Source organism: Oxyura jamaicensis, chromosome 12, assembly GCF_011077185.1.
Source record: "Oxyura jamaicensis isolate SHBP4307 breed ruddy duck chromosome 12, BPBGC_Ojam_1.0, whole genome shotgun sequence".
Taxonomy (NCBI): Eukaryota; Metazoa; Chordata; class Aves; order Anseriformes; family Anatidae; genus Oxyura; species Oxyura jamaicensis.
Window position 1 is genome coordinate 19,724,522 of NC_048904.1, and position 19,063 is coordinate 19,743,584.

Sequence of the window (19,063 nt, forward strand, 5' to 3'; positions counted from 1 at the left end):
TACTTTGTCCAGTAGTTCATTCCATAACTAAAGAAGACTAGCCAGAGCTGGTTAACTGGAAATTATTATCTGACTGGGGACACTTACAAATTCATAAGAAAAGGAATACATTTGACTTAATGTTTTCCACCCATTTCCCTAGCTAGTAGCTGCAGAGAATTAATTTAGATTTCAAAGAGCTACAAGGAGAAGCAGCAAAAGCTGAGGTTTGTAGGACGAGCCAGAATCGTGCGGTCTGGTTAACGAGGCGGTGCCACCACGCTGAGCAGGCCAGAAGTGTGCTCAGTAGATTAAATCAGTTGGAGGTAGCTGAACTGATGGACCTCTCCCGTGTCGGCGGGCTCTGCTGGTTGCAGTTCAGGCTGTTGGCTCTGCACGCAGACTGGCTGCGGAGGAATAAAGGAGTCCAGCTGGGGTCGGACATAAGGGGCCATATTCTCACTTCCTGCAACTTTGCATTTCCTAATGGAGTGACTGGGAAATTCTGGCAGTAGAAAATCTCTCTCTCGGAGCTCTTAGTTTCTTGCAACTATTTTGGTCTCTAGAAAACTAAATGTGACAATTATACTGCCATGGGATATAAATCCTATGTATCTATCTTCTTTTTGCTCATTGAAGAAGACCTTGCATTGTAAGTCTACTAACATTATGAGTTTGATCTTCATCCCAAAGGAGGATACAGTTTATCCTCCTCCAAGGCATGCAGTGGAATGAACTTCCAAACATGAGCTTTGCAGGAATCCTACAAACCTTGAGTAACTCAGGGCCATGCTCTAAGAGAAAACAATACAATAGAGAAAACTGAGATCACTGTAGCGTTGTGGAAGATGGGAATAGGTGTCCCTACAGCTGCTTCTCTCCACACCTGAGTAATTCAGTCTGGCTGTGCAGTTAGGGATGGGGGAGCTAATGATGTAAATATTACATGCATTGAGCAAATTACTGCCAGTCTCCATTTCAAGTGAGAGATGAAGGAATCTCTGTGGGAGAATAAAGAGTAAAAGTGGTAATGACTCTGTTACTCCTAAGAACTTTATATCCTAGAAAATAGTGACTAAGAACAGACTGGCCTGAAGGCTATGGTTTTTACATCAAAGATAGAGAGGAAGTGTTTAGAGAGCACATTTTGCGTAGTAGGAGGAAAATGTGTGAGCAGTGAAGAAAAGAATCTGGGACAGCACCTGGGGAAATATCGGTCCTTTTGTACGTTTCCTCAGAAGCATTTCTGGAAGCAGCTTAGCAGAACCAAACTTCTGAGGTTTTGAACAATTTTGACTTTTTCTCTCTGGGCCTAGCTGGATTGGGAAGAGGAATCTAGTGACAATTTACTCAAAGTTGCTTATCAGATAATAATATCCAAGTGTCATGTGGATGAAGACTGTGTGTGATGGTTCTTAACACGTCACAGAGTAACTAAAGCACTGCCCAACAGTGATGAGGTGGTGTTTGCAATATTAGAGACTTCTGCAACCTGATTTCCCCCTCTTCTAATGCAATTTAAGTAAGATTAACTTTGATGGGATTGCTCATAATCTAAAGACTAGAGTCCCTTGTCTTAATCCCAAAATCATGACAGCAGAGAGAATTTAATATCAGAGGCCACCAGAATAGGTTAAGTTCTGCGTGTGCTGTAGCACAGCGTTCAAACCAGTTATTTGGGAACATGACATAAATACAAATCTTCATGACTCAATGGCAGGTTGGTCCTGAAATACAAGGAAGTTCTGTCATTGAATTGTTTGGCCATGGCTTGGGTTGATTCTCTCTCTCACACACACGCATACTTGAATCATGAATTTTATTTTCATTTTGTTTGAAGTTTTTAATTGTATCATGAAGAGCTAATGATCAAAGCTGTAGGTTTTAGTGCTGCTTTCTTCTAGCTTCATTGTGAATATATCTAAATATTAATCTTTATTAGAATTTATTTAGAAAGTCAGCAGTATTTCACCAGTGAAAATTTCAGTTCTTTTTATGTCTCAGTAGCAAGTCTCCGTAACAATTCAAGCCTGAATCCATTAGCCCTGATAACTAAACCATTTGCTGTAATTGAAGATGAATGACATTCCCTGCAGCAGAGAGCCACAAGTGGTAGTGTCAGGGAGAACTACTGTAGACCATGACTAAAGTCCTAGCAAAACTGTGCGTTGAGAAGCGTGGGGCCAAATTCATCCATCACTGAAATCAGGCTGGAAGGAAGGATGGTAGGGCTGACGTGCTCTTTGTTCCTCCTCTTCCCTGTGTGTTTCTTTACAAGTTAGATCTTGATTGTTGTTTTGAGGTGATGTGCATAAGAAAATTTTGACTAATTTGAAGTAAAATGCCATGCAACAGGAGAAATGTCAGGAACATTTTTCACGATGCTCTGTGATGTATATTTATTCAGTAGTGAAGGAGCTGGGAAGTTTGAGCAAGTTATAATGACAGGACAGTCTTGCAGGTTATTATTCTCATTCCACGTTTGATCCTGCCTTGATCCTGCCCCTTTCTGTAACATCAGTGCTAGAGCTTCACCAACAAGAGAGCAAAACAGTAGCACGTCCCTCAGAAAGGCTTCTCTTCTCAGTTCATCACTAATTGGGATACAGAGACACAAGCCACTGCCTTGCAAAAGAACAAGGCACATTGAGAGACAGTCTCACCTTCACCAGGAAACAAATTAGACCTCTGTGGCCCAGAAAATGTTTTTTAAAGGTTCGTTTTGTTCTTACAGTAACTTGATTTTTTTTGGAAGTAGGTGTTTGGGCTTCAGTCTTGCCTGTGGTAGCAGAGGTCTCAACAGGGTTTCAAGTAAAATTTTGTCTTAAATAAAAATATCTACTGTGCACAGCGGTGTCAGAAGACAAAACACTTTATAATGAAGGTCTTATATCTATTTGATAGGCTGGGTAAATAAGGCAGCAGAGACTTTTAATGACTTGCTCAAGGTCAGACAAGGAAAGTAAGGGGGAGAGCTCCTTTTATTCCCTTTCGCTCCAAGATCTGTTATCTTGCTGGCCACAGAGCAGGCTTGCTCTTCACTCTGTACTTTTCCCCCTCTTTTGCTTATCTAATTCTCTATTCAGTGTAATTCTGTTAAGCTTAATTGTTCACATTTGGTTGTGATTCAAACTCTAAAAACTCAAACTAGTATTTAATAGGATGGTTCACATGCTGTGCTTGCCCCTAGCAGGAGCGATTTACAAGCCGGCAGTTTTGGATATGCTCCCTCTGCAAATAGCTACTAAATAGAGTTAAAATAGCTCTCTTTTTCTTGTTTTTCTTCTCCCTGTTGGCTGACTCAGTTCTTTGGATACTTGTAAATTCCAGAGGTTTGTAGCTGAGTTTGGGTAACTGCTATTGTGCTTTCCTAATTAGTTCTAAACTTGCAAGTACTTTTTGACAATGTGTAATATCCACAAGTTGGCCTGAATAGGTTTAAACTTTTCTGCTATTTATATGCAAAACCTGAATAAGAATTCAGTGAAATGATTAACTAGAGACAGACGTTTTCCATCTGAAAAAAAAATGTTTTATATAAACGCATTTTTAAATGTTTTAAAATAGGAAAAAAAAAAAAAAAAAAAAGTATGTTACTGTGACAGCAATATTTTTTTCTAAGTGCTCAGTTTATTAAAAAGTTTGACTTTTTCATTTGAGGTTTACCTTTAAGCTGACCTGAGAAGATATTTTTGAAATTGAAAGTAAGTAAAAAATAAAATAAAATTGGATAATTGATTGCCCTATCTACCTGCAGATTAGGTTGTGTCTAGCCCTGCCCAGTGGACAACAACTTCTTAATTATGTCTTGTTGTCAGGATGTCATTTCCTGAGGCACTAGAGAAATGCCTAGATTTCTTTTTAGTGTAGATTGCATAAAGCTTGGGAATTACAGATTTTACTTTAGTGTGGCAGAGGCATTTCTCTATGGGAGCTACTTGCAAGAACTTCTACTAATTATATTCTAATTATAAAATAGTAGAAGCAGATGATGCTTTAGAGAAATACTTGGGTGGAGAGTGTTCATGGGATTGATAACAACCCAACCAGCATATAAGCCATTGTAATAACGCCAGGAGACAGACACTCAGTGGTGAAAACTGAGCTGGACATTCTTCCTAATAACAGATAGCCACGAGTTCAAGTGGGGAACTCTTTACATTGTTCCTGGGGTTTTTATGTTGAGTTTTGTGTCCCAGTGGAGATTCTTACCATTTAATGAACTAATATATTTGGTGCTTACTAAAATTAGTGAATCGTAGCCTGTTTTCTGTCCAGGAATCTTCCCTGGTGCTTTTTTCCCTTAAAAATGAGCATATATTCAGTAGGTCACAGTTCTCTGCCTCCATAATGAAGACAGACAGACACAGTCATTGGAAATCAGTAAAAATGATTTAGCAAAGACAAAACTGTCTTGTTATTTTGTGGATGCAAACTTTTCCACATCCCTGCAGTGTTACCCCTCAGGAGACACTGCCCATACTGAATTAGCAAAGGAAATATTCAGTATCTTCTGCTGATGTGCAACACAGCGCTCGTTGTTTCACATGTGACTCCTGGTGTTGATACCTAAGTTAGGTCATCTTTATGCTGGTTTTCATAAAGTATCCGCTTTCAGTAAGACAGGTCCAACAGGGGGCAGGCAATGAAGTCTGCAAAGCATGCAAAAAATAGCTATGTTCTAATTTTATTTTTCATCCCAGCAAGAATCTTTAGCCTGTTACCACGATGAATCTTATATCCAATGCTTTTGTAGTCTGCAGCATGTTGAGGTTCTCAGGGGAAAATCAAGGCCAAAGATCCCTAAACCAAATAGAAAAGCAAATGAAATAAAATGGAGGTGCTTCCCTTCAGCTGATTTTATGTTAGAGCTTAAGGGGAGTTGGGGAGTTTTTTACTGCAGCATAGGATAGCCAAAATCCCAACATGAAGAATGTAGTGCTTGACTTAAGTTAGTGACATCCTTGAACATATACAGTTCCACAAGCACACACGCATATAATAACGAATGAAAATAGATTGTGTGTAGATATATGCTAGAATGAGACTGTGACATCCTCTGTGTGTGTGTGTGTGCATGGCTCTCTAGCATGTTCAGTCTGATTGTAAAAGGAGAGTATCACTGAGAACTAATTGTATTATGTTTGAGAACTAAGAGGTGGTGACTTCCTCCAAATTGCATTGCTGTATGAAATGGTATTTGTATAGGTACCGGTATTACAGCATGTATGGGAGTTTTACTAACTCTGGGTAAATATATTGATGTAGCAGTTAGGGTAAATGTTTTATCAAAGTTAAAACACATGGGAAATAAATTAAAATACCCTAAAATTTGCCCAGCACCTTAATGTAATAGTAAAAACTTTCCTGTTTTCAGAGATACCGGTGTGTGCTCCCACCCAGTCCTCCTTACTGGTAGGACTGGTGAGTCACTGTGTTCACATCAGCTGCTTGAGAAGCTCAGTGTGTCTGGGGCCACTTGATAAATCACCTGTACACCAAGACTTGCTTATCCCAAGACATTCATGACAAATGCAAGACTTGATCTGGGTGGCATTAAGGGTGGTTAAGCTGTGAATCATTCACTGGGAAGCTGGAAATTCCAGCTAGCGATTTTCATGCCATTCTGTAGTTTGACAGCTCAAGAGACATCAGCTCCTAATGACTCTTGACTTGGGATTTATTCTTGCATGTCAGCTTATTCCTAACATCGTGGTCCTGAGGAGGAGGGTGTAGATAACAGACACAGAACTCAGTTAGGAAAAATCTAAAAACATATTCTACCATAAAAGTGCAAAGACCGTGCCAGTCACTTTATAATGTCTCAGTTTGAATGCCTGCCTATCATATTATTGCTGCTCCGTTTCTTTCTGAAATTTTCTATTTGTGGTCATTACCATTCAAAGTGTATTTAAAAGCCCCATAAATCAACGATCCCAGCAGGCTGAGCTGTTCACGTGGAGAAAAAGCTTCTGGCCCCAGCCCATGTACATGGGCTGCACGACAGACTACGTGGTGCTGCATTTGCACAATTACCTGTGGCTTGTGTTACAAGGAGAATGGTGATTGATCCTCGAGTGACTTGCAATTTATCAAAGATTAGATATGATTTCTCCTGTATCTGATTAACCTTCTCTGTAAGATGGCCATCATTTTTGTAATGGCAGTAGATTATTCCATACTTGAAAAGATGGATATCAGCTAGTTTCAATCAATAGCCCACAAAAGGTGACACCTCGGATTCACTGGGTTATCTATAAAGTGTGTCACAAATGGTTCAATCACTTGCCAAACATACCAATTTCATCTAAGGCACCTCTGAAGTGGAGTGGCTTTTATTTGAGTCTGAAATGCAAAGAGAGAGCAGGTATGTTTGGGTTTTGTAGCGTAATCAGGCACTGTTGCATGCTGCTATAAAGAGCAAGTATGAATTTCTGTGAGTGACAGATTTGTCTGTCATTTGCAGACCCCATTACATATGATTTTCTTTGTCACAATTGTATGGGGAGAGCTTGATTTGATAAGATTGCATTGCACTGGGTAAAATGGAGGTTAAAATGAAGTATTGTGCCCTCTTGTTATTTAAGTAACACTCGTTGTACTGTCAGTGGAGTGGATATATTTTCATATATTTTGTCTTTGAATTTATTATAACGGCACATCCCTCCCCAGTATCCTTTGATACAATTCCATTCTTAATGTGTTTTCAGATTTAAATTAACCTTCATTTATTATTCAGCCACACAAAGGATGTGTGTTTGAGTATGCAGAAATGCAATCCGCTGATTGACTGCCGGGTCCCTGTCTGGGAGGTGGGAGGCATTAATTCCTGGGAGGGAGACTTAGACAGTTTTCAATCTGTGGGAAGCTATTTTTCAGTGTCAGTTTAAGAATTATGTTAATAGCTTGTACCTCAACTGCAGCCCAGCTCTGAATGAAGCTGAGTGGGAGGCTGCTGTTCTCACAGGTGAGGCTGAAGCAATTGGATGGGCAGGTTACTGAGGAGGGCAGTCACAAGGAGCAGCATTTAAAATCATCATGTAAAAAAAAAAAAAAAAAAACCCTGGCCCGCTCCAAAACAAAGAGGCATTTCTTAGAGAAAGGGGCTCAAGCGACATGCTGAAGTACATATCTGAAAATAACTGCATGCCCCCCACCCTGCCATAGTTCTGATATGGCAAGATTTAAGCCAAGTAAGTGGCAAGATAAGGATTCTCTTTCAGGAAAGCAATTTTAGCACGTCTTAAATGCCCAGCTAAACTGAGTGTATTGCTGAATAAGAGTCTCCACTCTTCCAGGAAAGGTCAAATGTTCCACCCCTTAATCCCTGTAAAATATGTGGCCACGTGTCACTGCCTGCGGTGCCAAAGATCAGTGCTGCCTGATTACATGGAAAGATCTAGGCTGCTAACCACATATATTTCTAAAATCAAAAAATGACTTTAGTCCTAAGCCTAAAGTCCCCTTTCTAAGCTGATGGTGTCCCTTTCCCTTTTAATAAGATTACAGTTTATTAGGCTGAACTACCGTACTGCAAACACGGGGATACTGTAAGTGCTGCAACAGTGCCTGTTAAGACATGTGCCTGATAAACCTGTTATAAACACTTATAAACGTGTCCTGCAGGAGCACACGTGTAGCAGCTGAGGGCATGGACCAGAAGGGTTACATTGGCATGAGGAGGAGCTGTGCACTATTCCTGAAAGCATGTATGTGGCCATCACAGCTCAAGTCTGCGATAGGGTAAAGCAGTCCGTGTTTTGCCACTTATCTTTGGCTTTCCCCATGTCCTTCTCAGATTAATTTTGGCCATGCCCCATTAAGTGCTTAAGCAATCTGTGAAGATAGCTGTAGTTTGCTGTGCTAATTCACACTACGTGTTTAGTTATTCACCAGTTATTAATTTCTTTAGCTCTGGGTTATATTTTCCTGTTTTTAGTGTTTTTCACTGTGTCTGGTGGTGCCCAGAGCACTGAGAGATCCTGAAGCTGAGCCAGACATTGGGTCTCAGATGCTTTGGGCTTCATGGTCTTGGATAAATGTTTCAGTCACAACAGGAGAGAAAGAAGCATGGGAGCACATTTGAGCACTTATATATTGGACTTCGATTCTTCAGTTGCTCATAGAAAACAGATGATTCTACCGCCAAGATTGATTTTTATTATCTCCAGACATGATTTGCCTTGAAATCAATATAATAATGTAAAATGTCATTGCAAATAGAGGGCATTGATCTGTAATGCATTTATTAACTCCCTCTTATAAAAACAACAACAACAACACACACACACACACAAAAAAAAAAAAAAAAAAAAAAACCCCCTCGGTTTCCAAAAAGAAAAAAAAAGAATTATATAATTTATCTTAAAAAATAAATAAATAAAATCTTGTAGGTAAAATTATGCAGATTAAGTACAAAATGGAGGTGAATCTTTAACATAGTAACACTAATTGCTGTCTCAGACAAGCAGGTAATTAGATGGTTAATCACACTTGCAAGTAGTGCTTATCTGCCTAGGTCCACATAAAGAATATCAGTAGTGCAGATGGAAATTCAGCCCCAGGAAAGCAGCACTGTCCGTTTTCTGTAGCGTTGGACGCAGCCCCATGTGCTTGGCATTGCCTCCCTTTGTCTTAGCTGCTTGTTTGAAGCATCTGGTAATTGCACATAAACTCTTGCACTTGAGCATTCATGCCTGAACCTGAAATTACCTTGTCAGCCACACCGGCTTTCATTAAGCAGCTAACAGATGCCCTGGCGTGCTGCTGTCCCAGAGCATGGTACGGGGAGTCGGAGCCTCGTGTGCTGCGATGGCTGTGCTGCGAGTGGCAGCCTCATGTCCCTCCTGCACCAGCCATGCCCTCTGAGAGCAGTACGTGCGATATCAGTATTTCTCATCTACCTGAAAGTAACAAACATATCCCTCAGCAAAAGCAAACACTGCTTTTTTTCCAATTAAAGAGCCAGGCTATGTTTCTCCCGTCCATAAGCTGCTGCTGCAGTTTTTGCTTTCTGACTTGTGCCCATTTCCACAGTTTTCTCTCCAAAGGCACAAATATTTGCTACATGCTTTGCCTCTATAGGCACTGTTAAATCTGGGGGTGAGTTCTGATTCCTTCCATTTTTTTACCATGAAAAAAAATATATCCAAAACTTGAGTGTTCCCTTCTCCTTCATCTCTTTTGACCTCCTCTGTGCCAGGACAGATGTCTAAATAAGCATTTAGGCAGTAGGTACACAACTTTCAGAAACCAGCATTGGAAACACTGTCATTTCTTCTTTGGATTAGTCTTGGAGATGCTCAAATCCACTGACTTGAGGCCGACAACAGGAGCTGTGTCTCCTGTTCAGTCTTTTGCTGTGGTGAAGCACTGTGTGCGCCTCCTCCCTCCCGGGCTGGCGAAGCAGACCTCATTGTTTGCTGAGCGCTTTGATATCCGCAAACAAAAGGCACTGCGCCTATTAATATCGCCGAATCCCTTCCCTGCAGAGCTGAGCACACAGCCACCACAGCTGAGCCAAATTGGAAATGAACGTATTTGGAAGGGGGATGCCAGTGCAAACAGAGCTGCCTTCCTGTAGGTGGGAAACCCTCTGCTCAGCTGGAGCCTTGCTGGCTGGCACCACGCACATGGTGCCGCTTCTCGCTGTGCCCTAGTCCTCTTGGATCACTCAAGATACATTTGCATGCCCTGGACTGACTTTAAATATATATAAAAAAAAAACAAGCATTATCCCCGAGTGCCAGCCTCTGCTTCACTTTATGTCATTTATGCGTGCCTCTGTAGCTGGTGTCCCGCTGTGTCACATCCTGATCAATGCGACACAGCACAGCCCTGCGTGAGCTGCAGCAAGCAAGCGCAGCCCTGCAAAGCTGTTTATCCTAAACAAGTAATCCCCCCTAATGGACACCCAGTCAATAGCAAGCCGGGGTGGGAAGGCTTCTCTTCAGCTGGGATAATTGCTGCCCCCAGCCCGCACCGTGATGCTGCAGCCTGCGGCTCTGCGGCTGGGGAACGCGGCGCGGCGTGCCCAGGTGGGATGCACAGCACGGGCAGCTCAGCACGGCTGCCTTCAGCAGGGTGTGAGGGACACGAGAGCAGCAGCTGAAGGTAGGAAATGCTGCTCGGGTCCGTTTCTTCTTCCAGACTGAAAGCTAGAAGGAAAGCTTTGTGGAGATCTCTGCTCATATAAGCCAAAAGCATTAAATCAGTCAGAAATATGGCAAATTCTCCAAGTGTGCACCACAGCAGTAACACTAAGGTGTGTCACTCAGGACGACAGCAGGTAAGGAAAGCCGAGATGACCTCTGTGCTCCCAAGGGTCCAGCCAAGCTGTCACAGCATGGGTCTGTTCCACTGAGGGTCTGCCCCACCAGCTCACACAAGCTGCAGGCTGAGCCCCCAGCCTGCTCAGCACATGAGGAAAACCACGTATAAAATGAAAACCACGCGTTTCCTTCACGTGGCAAGCACAAAAACCACAGTGGTGAAAATGCTGACATGAAAGGGAGGCGAAGAAGGAGCCTCGCTGCTTCCCAAGCCTTCAGTGACACCTACAGCCGGGCACACGGCAGGGGGGGCACCGTGGCTGCACCCAGCCTCTGCTCAGCAACACCAGGAGAGACCAAACACCAGATTACTCCACCTCCTGACAACGGAGGCCTTTCCGTCCCTTTGGCAGTCAGCATTCCCTTGTCTCTCCTCCTCTGTGGGGCTCACAAACCCGCAGACAACTGCTCAGGGTGACATTACTGATAGAAATTCTTACCCTTTATTTGCAACTGGTTGTTTCAGACTTATTTTTAAATATATCTCAGAATGCACCGGAGTGCTCCAAAGGTGAGTATCACCAAAATCACAGATTTTCTTTAAATTATCTTGGTAATAGTGCCCATACTGAGTGAGGACATCTAAAGAAAATAATCTGCACTTGGGGTAGTAACAGAGCGGTGAGCTCAGTTCTCACACTGTATTTGTCTCCATGAATTGCCTATTGTGCCTTGCAGGTGGGCAATAAATAAATGAGTAGTGAGTAGAAAAAATATATATTTATTTTTGACTTGGATGCTAACCAACACAATTTTGGTATCATTAAAGCACTCGCCATAATTTAAAAGGTGCCTGATGTTACAGATTTTGAAAATGCAAATCTAATAATTTTGATTACCACTTGGCTGCGTGTCACCAAGGTGTGCCTACACTTGGCTGCCCTCAATTGGCTTCTGAATAACATTTTCCATTAGCTGCTCTGCTAGGGTTATTCGGGGGGGAGGAGGTGGTTTTGTTTTTCAGCTTTTCTAGTCCTTGAGAAGAGATTGGTAAGCATTCTCCTTGGGGTGATTTGTAAAGTGCATTACAGGGGGCTCCTGCTGATGCTGAGCGTGACTTGGGTCAGAGCCCTGGCTGCGTGTCGTTTGTCATCGCGCCGTATCGGCCGCTCCTATAACCTGGTATGTCCAGCTGTAAGATTGCAATGCTTCTTGACGTGATTGGATTGAAACCTGGGGGCCTGATTTGCAAAGGCACCGTGCACTTGTAGCTCCTACAACTTCCATGAGAGCTGTGCAAAGCTGCTTTGGAAACGAGGTCTTTAGCAAACATTCATGTTTCATTCTTTATATTTTTATAAACTCCGTGTATTTCATCAGGAAGAATCAGGTTTATGGTATGGCATTCTCACCTCTTGCAGAAAGTGAATGGCAGGTGAGGGCAATTTGCAGAAAAACCTCGGAGCTTTGTAGGAGGCACTCATTGCGTCTCAGAATCATGTCCTTCATAAACATTTCATATGGACTTTGATGAGGACAGAAGCTAAACTCCAGAAGCTGTAAGGAATTCTGTGAGTGATTCCACACCACTGCAGGTGGGGGAGTTTCTGCAGCACCCCAGGCTCTGGATGCTCCATGTCCTCCTGTGTTTCAGCATTAGAGATCCCAAATGACTGTAATATCCTGACACATCAGTTACATAAAAACAATGCAATAATTAAATATTATTTTATTAACTTGCACTTGTACTGCTTTTCACCTGAGAATCTGGAATGTTTTACTTGTATTAGTTACTGAAGCCTCATAACAGCTACTGTGATTATGATAAGAGTTACTCTGTTTTGTTAGAAAGTGAAACCAAAGAAACCAAAATAGAGATGAATTAAATTTGCCCAAAGTAACACTGCCATGTCCTTGAGGACTTGATCTGAAGCCTGTTCAAGCCAGCGATCAAACCTTTCTTGCTGCCTCCTGGAGACTTTTGATAAGGTTTCTCGAAACCCAGGAGCAGCTTCATGTCCCCCGAATTTCAGCAAATAGTTTTGGCCTGGACATTTATTTTTTGCAATATCCCTGCTATTTTAGCAGAGAGTTAAGCAGCTGGACAGTAGTCCCTGGATGAAGTAGTTAAGATTTTGGTTTCATATACTAGAGAATGAATAATGCCTGTAGTATTTTACCATGACAGCTGTGTGGAATAGACTTTTGGAATAAGTAAAAATATCTATCTGTATATGATTTTCAGACTTTTGGTCTCATTGTTAAGCAATATTTTTTCTCCTTTTCATTTCCTCTGTGGCCCTGTAGAAAAAAAAATACAGCATTTTTGTCAACAGAAATGAAAGACAAATGTTAACTTTGGAGGCAGAGGGAATTCATAGGCACAGATGAGGAGCTGAAGTTGGCATAATGTGTCATGGCTCATCTTTCTATGCCACCATTTTGTTTGTACTGCATGACTACAGTGAAAAATGGGCAATTAAACTAGTGGTAAAGGATCCACGTGAACTTCAGCTGTGAATGAGGAAACTGTTGCATTCTTTTCCATCTTTTTCTTTTCTCCTTGTTCACCTGGATTGCAGCTAGAAGAGGATTCCGGAAGACTTCTTGATAATGTTTTCATCCAACAAAAAGAGAAAGGTATTGGGATAAAATCAGGAAGACAGGATTATTTTTTTCCCTCTGTTTTCTTCATTTGTAGATCCAACACGGGTTATGGTGTCACCTTTCAGCATGGACGTCACCGTTGGAGAAAGTATTGTCTTGCCTTGTCAGGTATCTCACGATCACTCGCTAGATATCATGTTTACCTGGTCATTCAATGGACACCTGATAGACTTTGAAAAAGATGGGGACCACTTTGAAAGAGTTGGAGGGGTAAGTATTAATACTAAAGCGATCCCACCAAAGTATTCCTCTTTTTTATTGACAGTCACAGTAATAGCTGAAGATAACATAGAATTAAGTTAACACTAGGAGACATCTTATGGCTCATAGACTGAGAAAATAAGCATTGACAGTACTTTGTGGTAGTTGATGTAGAATTGTCATAATTGCTTAACCACATGCCTTAAATCTGCTGGCATGAACGAACCTATAGAACTTTGTATTTGTACAGAAATTGGGAAAAATTAGAAGACACCCTCAAATTTGTGCGGGCAGTCTTTTTGGCATATTTATATGTCTGTGTCCTTCTCTTGTGACCACATGCTTGCAATAAGTATTTTTCCTCCACACACAATGATCTGCATAGAGTTACAAATGTCACTGACCTTTGGAAATGGTGTTTCTCCTCAGCGTTATCTGCGCAAGTTTCCTGGTGATGTCATTTTGGTGTCTTCAGGTTCCTTGTTTGTTTATAGGAAACCCAGTCTGCACCAGCTGACAATGCAAACTTTTGCAACGTCCAATGAAATATTTGTTTAAAGGTTTCAAAGGTGACGTTCATGGAAATCTGATAGCTAGGAAAAGAGTCAGGTGTGAGGTGACGTTTAGACTGTCCGTTGGTTACAGCCCTAGCCATCCCCGTCATTCAAGGAGATGATCAAGTGGTAGGTATAGGAAAGCAGCTGTAGTGAAGGTAGGAATTGCTTTCCTTCCTTAGGAGAGGAGAAGGTCTGTTTTTCCTGCTAGGTCTACTATTTTCTGCCTCTCCAGGAAGGTTTAGGACCAGAAAGTCCTCACAAGACAAGTGTGCTGGCCCCGAGCCCCAGAGAGGAGTATGCCCCAGGTGACAACCTACAGGCATCATTGACATGGCCCCTTGGCTAATGTGGGCAGTCTGAGGGTCCCTGAAATTGTTGCAGAATAAATCTGGGGAATTGGAAAGGGTCGGTGCTATACAAGATACCCGAGGAAGCCATCTCTTGGAAAGGGGTTTCACATAAGGATGAAGCACGTCTGTCAGACCTTCCTCCAGCTTTTTATGTTATTCTTTTGAATAAAAATAATTTCCCAATAATTTTTGATAAAACTGGACCAGACGATTCACAGATTATGTGTAGAAAGTGACTGAAAAGTTTACTTTTTTTGTAATCCTTATGTTTTCCTTCACAGCTCAGATTTCATCTGACTTACCCCACTCAATGCTGTACGGGCCTCGTGGGAGTTTAATTTCTAACCGAGTTGCAATTAAAAATTGCTTTTCCCATCACCCTTCCAGATGATTGTTTTCTACTTTTATTGAGTGAACATAGCAAGAAAAAGATGGAAAGAAATATAATATTTTTTCAGCAGAGGCAGAGGACAGAAGGGAGTTTTGCACGTTACCCTAAGGGAGGTTTGACAAAGTCACGTGCTGCGCTGGGTTTTGGGCAGACAGGCAGTCTGTGTTTACACTTGTCAAGAGTGAAATTTGATGCTAAAAGGAAAAGGAAATACAATTTACAAGCCTTGCTTTTATACCTAAAAAAAAAATCATTAAAAGATGCACTTAAAGATTTGTGCCTAGGGTGCACATCAGCAGTGACAGCTCTTCCCAGTGACTGAGCTGCAAAGCCAAAATTACAAACTTTATTAATATTCTTTAGTCAGAAAGCCACAATCACAAGGTTACCCTGAGACTTCTAATGTATTGAATGTTTTGCGTCTAGAGAAAAATTTAGGAAGAGTTTTGAGCTTCCTATACATACAGAAACGTAATTAGTTCTATTCAACAGTTAATCAGACATGCATTTGGTGTTCGGAAAACAAATTACTGCTGTTAGGTAATGCGAGATTTCCTCAGAGAGTGCTGTTCTCATGATCTTTAGTACAAAAACGCCAGGCAATCAAAATGCTGGCCGTAATACAAGGCCATGAAACTATTGCAGATGCCGCATAATTTGGGCTGGTTTGCACTTGTGAAATAGATGTAGACAGGACTTAGACATGTGAACAGTGAAGAGGCTATAAATTGCTTATCCAGAGAGGTGAAGGAGGAATTGAGGCAAGCCTGCCCCACATAAGCTCTGTCACATTGTTTTAATGGGGAAACTGCTTAACGGACCCAAACCTGGCTCCCTTGCCCCTTGCAGAAGCCGTAATTTTAGAAGCGCTCCCTCTCTTATCTTCAAGGCGAACTCACATAATTTTAATAGTCCACGGCTTGCATTACGAATGTTTTCATCAGCCAGTATAAAATAAATCCATTAGTCACAGTGTCCTTCATGTGATAATGATGTTTAGCGCTCATTAAAAAGTAATTGTAACCACTTTTGCCTACTTTATCAGCAGGATTCAGCTGGTGATTTGATGATCAGAAGCATCCAGCTGAAGCATGCTGGGAAGTACGTCTGCATGGTGCAAACAAGTGTGGACAAGCTATCGGCTGCTGCAGACCTGATTGTAAGAGGTATTTGAATTTTGTTACTGTTGTTGTTGTTGGAAATTTTCTTTTTTTTTCCCTATCTTCTGCTGCTCGTAAGACAATTTCTGCGCTCAGATACATTCATTAGGATCCCAGCATCTTGTAATTAATCTAAGAAATAAGCTCTAAGTACAAGCTGTGGTTCACAGTACATTCTCAAGCAGCATATGTAAAGCTGCTTTCATATATGCGTCCTCGTTCAACAGCCACGCAGCAGATAAACACACGAGTACACGTTCATGTCCGGAATGCAAAACTTGCACCAACTGAGCTCATTTGTTTGGTGAGTCGTGCAGCAGAAATAGGTAGGGAACGTGGTCATTTGGCTTTGGTCTCTCTGAAGGGCTCTTTTCACGCGCTAACAGCACGTTCATGGCTGCACTGTGTAGCAGGGTCAGACCATGCGTGGTGGTGGGCAGCGGTGACTGATGGCCCCGTAAGAAGCACGAGAGTGCCCGGGCTCCCCGTTACACCGGTTCTTGTATTTTTGCTGCAGCATTATTTCAGATCTGTCGGGGGGAGGGGGGGGGGGTTGTTTTGTTTTTTTGTGCAAACATTTCAAAACAGCCTGCTGTCAGAACCTCGGTTAGGTAATTTCCTTAGCGTTGGCTCTGTAAACAAACAGGAGGAACATTAAATTCTCACAAGAAAGTGGCCGCTGATGACATTGCCCCTCTCCCAAAGCATCAGCAGGGATGTCTGCATCCAGGCAGTGGCCCCATGGCTGCACCTGGAGTTGTGCTGCATCGTGCCACCAACAGTGCACAAACTGGGAGGTGTCACTGGGCTGTGAGACCAGGTGGGGGAGGTGAATAGCTGCTGCATAAATAGAGCATCCATAATAAATTTAATTTTTTAAAAAAATATATAGTCAGTGGAGTTATGTCAAGATAATGTGATGCAGCCTTTCCCTGGGAAAGGCTGTTAACCCCTTGCATGTCTTTGGTAGTGCTGTACGCTTAGGGGATTTGTACCCTTGGTGACAGACCACCCCAGTCCCAACCTGTTGTCTCACCTTCTTGCATCAGTGTGCAGCTACCAGTTCCTCCTTGTATGCTCTGATAATTGCATGAGGATGCCAAAGATTCTTTTCCTTTTCTTGACTTTGGGATAGCATCTACATGAATGTCTCTGAATTAATCTGACAGTATTTCCCTGCACCCTGTTAGGAAGTGTATTAGGAAATGTTGGGAGTAGCCATCATTACCCCAAGACATGAAGTGAAGGTGGGTCATGTCAGCATCCACCAGGCAGGAGGAGTAATTTGTGAAGCACACAATGAGGTTTCACTCCTCTGGTGGAACTGGGGGGGGAAGGACTGAAGGAGCTACCAGCCGAGCGAGGCTGCATTGCGCGATTGCTCTCCCCACAGCCTAGCAACATGATTTAGAATTTTAATTTCTTAGAAATTAAATCTGGCTAGACCTGCTGAAACTTTAATTTTAAAGATGGGATACTGGAAGGTTTCAGGGTATTTTAGATATTTAAATATGTCCAGGTCCTAATATCATTTGAGAACAATTTTAGTCCAAGGATGGAGGAATGAACTTCAAGATGAAAGCTGGCTGTGAAGTGGTGCTCCTCGGGGGAGATTTCACCTTGGTACCACTGCTGATAGGAATGGCCACACGATGCAGGAGAGGTCGTACCGCTGGTGGAGGTGTCCTGCAGTGCTTTACCTGTTACCCAGCAGTGAAAGAGAAAACACTGCCCATACTCAGGCACAGTGCTTGTTACAGGCAGGTTTTTTGTTGTTCACCAGCCTCCCAGCACAGCCAAGCTGCAGCTGCAGCTCCACACCAAGCCACCTCTCCCCTGGGTCGGGAGGGAAGGCCTGGGCGCTGCTCCCCCAATCACTGCCTGGCTTCAAGCTCTCACCCCTGTGACTTTTCTGACAGGTCCCCCAGGCCCACCAGAAGCTGTGACCATCGACGAAATCACCGACACCACCGCTCAGCTGTCCTGGAGACCTGGAGCAGACAACCACAGCCCCATCACGATGTACGTGGTGCAGGCCAGGACCCCCTTCTCGGTGGGGTGGCAGGCGGTGAGCACAGGTAAGCACCGAGACCCGAGCACATCCCGGGGATCAGCTCTGCCCCAAAAGTCATTTCCCTTGCTGCAGAACAGCGCTCTTTTCAACGAGTTTCAAGTTAGGCAGCCCAAAGATTTAGGGTCCAGTCAGTGCGATTACTCATCCATTTTTCTCATGAATGTTTAAGGGAAAACAGTATGAATTTCTATCTTTTGTTGCCGCGCTGGAGATATACAGCAGTAATTGTGGTCTATAAAGACATCCCTTGGGGACAGGCCATGTCATCTGGCCTATCTTTAAGTAGAATTATTTCCCTGATAGAGGGGAAAATTCCATGATGTAATTGCTCATTCCACCAGAGGTTAATTTCGTTCCAGTAACCATTAAACAGAGAGAACAGTGTAGTTTAAGAGAAAAATAAAAAACATGTAAACCTGTTGTCTTGACACCTTGTTTTCAAAAAGTACCAATTTAGGAGAAACTTCATAAGGAATTTCCGTGCTAAAAGCACAATGTTTTAATTGTCCCTTTCTTGCTTTAGCAGTCTCGCTAACTTTAGCAATTAAGAAAATGTTAAAAAAATAAATAAAAAAGGTTTGTCAATCTGTATTTGCTTTCTATTTATGTTAAACCCTCGCTTCTAAGGGCATCTGCTAGGACATTTTCTCAGCTGTTTTTAATACTTTAAGTGAGTTTTTACTGCACTCCTGACCCGTGACTGTCTCCCAGTTCCAGAGGTCATTGATGGGAGGACATTCACAGCAACCGTGGTGGGTCTGAACCCTTGGGTCGAGTATGAATTTCGAGTAGTGGCTGCCAACCTAATTGGGATTGGAGAGCCAAGCAGACCTTCAGAGAAGAAAAGAACTGAAGAAGCTCGTAAGTAGTGTTGGGCAGCGGAGTTAAATCTCATGGCATGAGTGCTAATCATCATTAAAGGATGTCTGACAAGTCTGGAGAACTGTAATGCTCCTTGATGCTGTCCCTGTCTTTTGGCCTGGCAGAAGGGGGTCACAGCCAGGAGTAGGCTCAGGGTGGTGGTTGCAGGGATCCGTGCCTCAGTCATGGCAGGTGCCTCCTCTGCTCCGCTTTAGCTTGTAATGGAACAGAATGTGAAACATGAAAATAAGTAAAAGCCTTTTTTTACAGAAGATAAATGTTTAAACTAAACAATTAGAGACTGAATACACAAGTTAATTGACATACTTTTCGTATACTATTATTGACATAATTTTAATGTGCTGTTTGCCATGGCAAATTAGTCATTTGCTAATGTTTCTGACACCCAGCAGGGGAAGGCCAGCAGAGTCCTGTAGCTGTTTCATTTCAACACACTTCTCTGGTTTCAAAATCATCACGTGCAGTTTCAGTGCTATCTACCATGCTGCATCTTTTTTTTTTTTTTTTTTTTTTTTTTTTTTTTTTTTTTTT

The 19,063-nt window shown here is 42.4% G+C and overlaps 1 protein-coding gene across 7 annotated transcripts in view; it reads left to right on the plus strand.

The window, feature by feature from the left end:
- CNTN4 (contactin 4) overlaps positions 1-19,063 on the plus strand; it is a 294,079-nt gene that overhangs the window by 266,105 nt on the left and 8,911 nt on the right. For 6 of the 7 annotated variants that reach the window (XM_035337706.1, XM_035337704.1, XM_035337705.1 and 3 more), the window contains 4 exons: positions 12,952-13,127; positions 15,462-15,582; positions 17,496-17,654; positions 18,362-18,511. In XM_035337706.1, coding sequence (XP_035193597.1) covers positions 12,952-13,127; positions 15,462-15,582; positions 17,496-17,654; positions 18,362-18,511 — 606 coding nt within the window. The remainder of the gene's footprint in view (positions 1-12,951; positions 13,128-15,461; positions 15,583-17,495; positions 17,655-18,361; positions 18,512-19,063) is intronic. The other variant, XM_035337710.1, reaches the window with a different exon arrangement.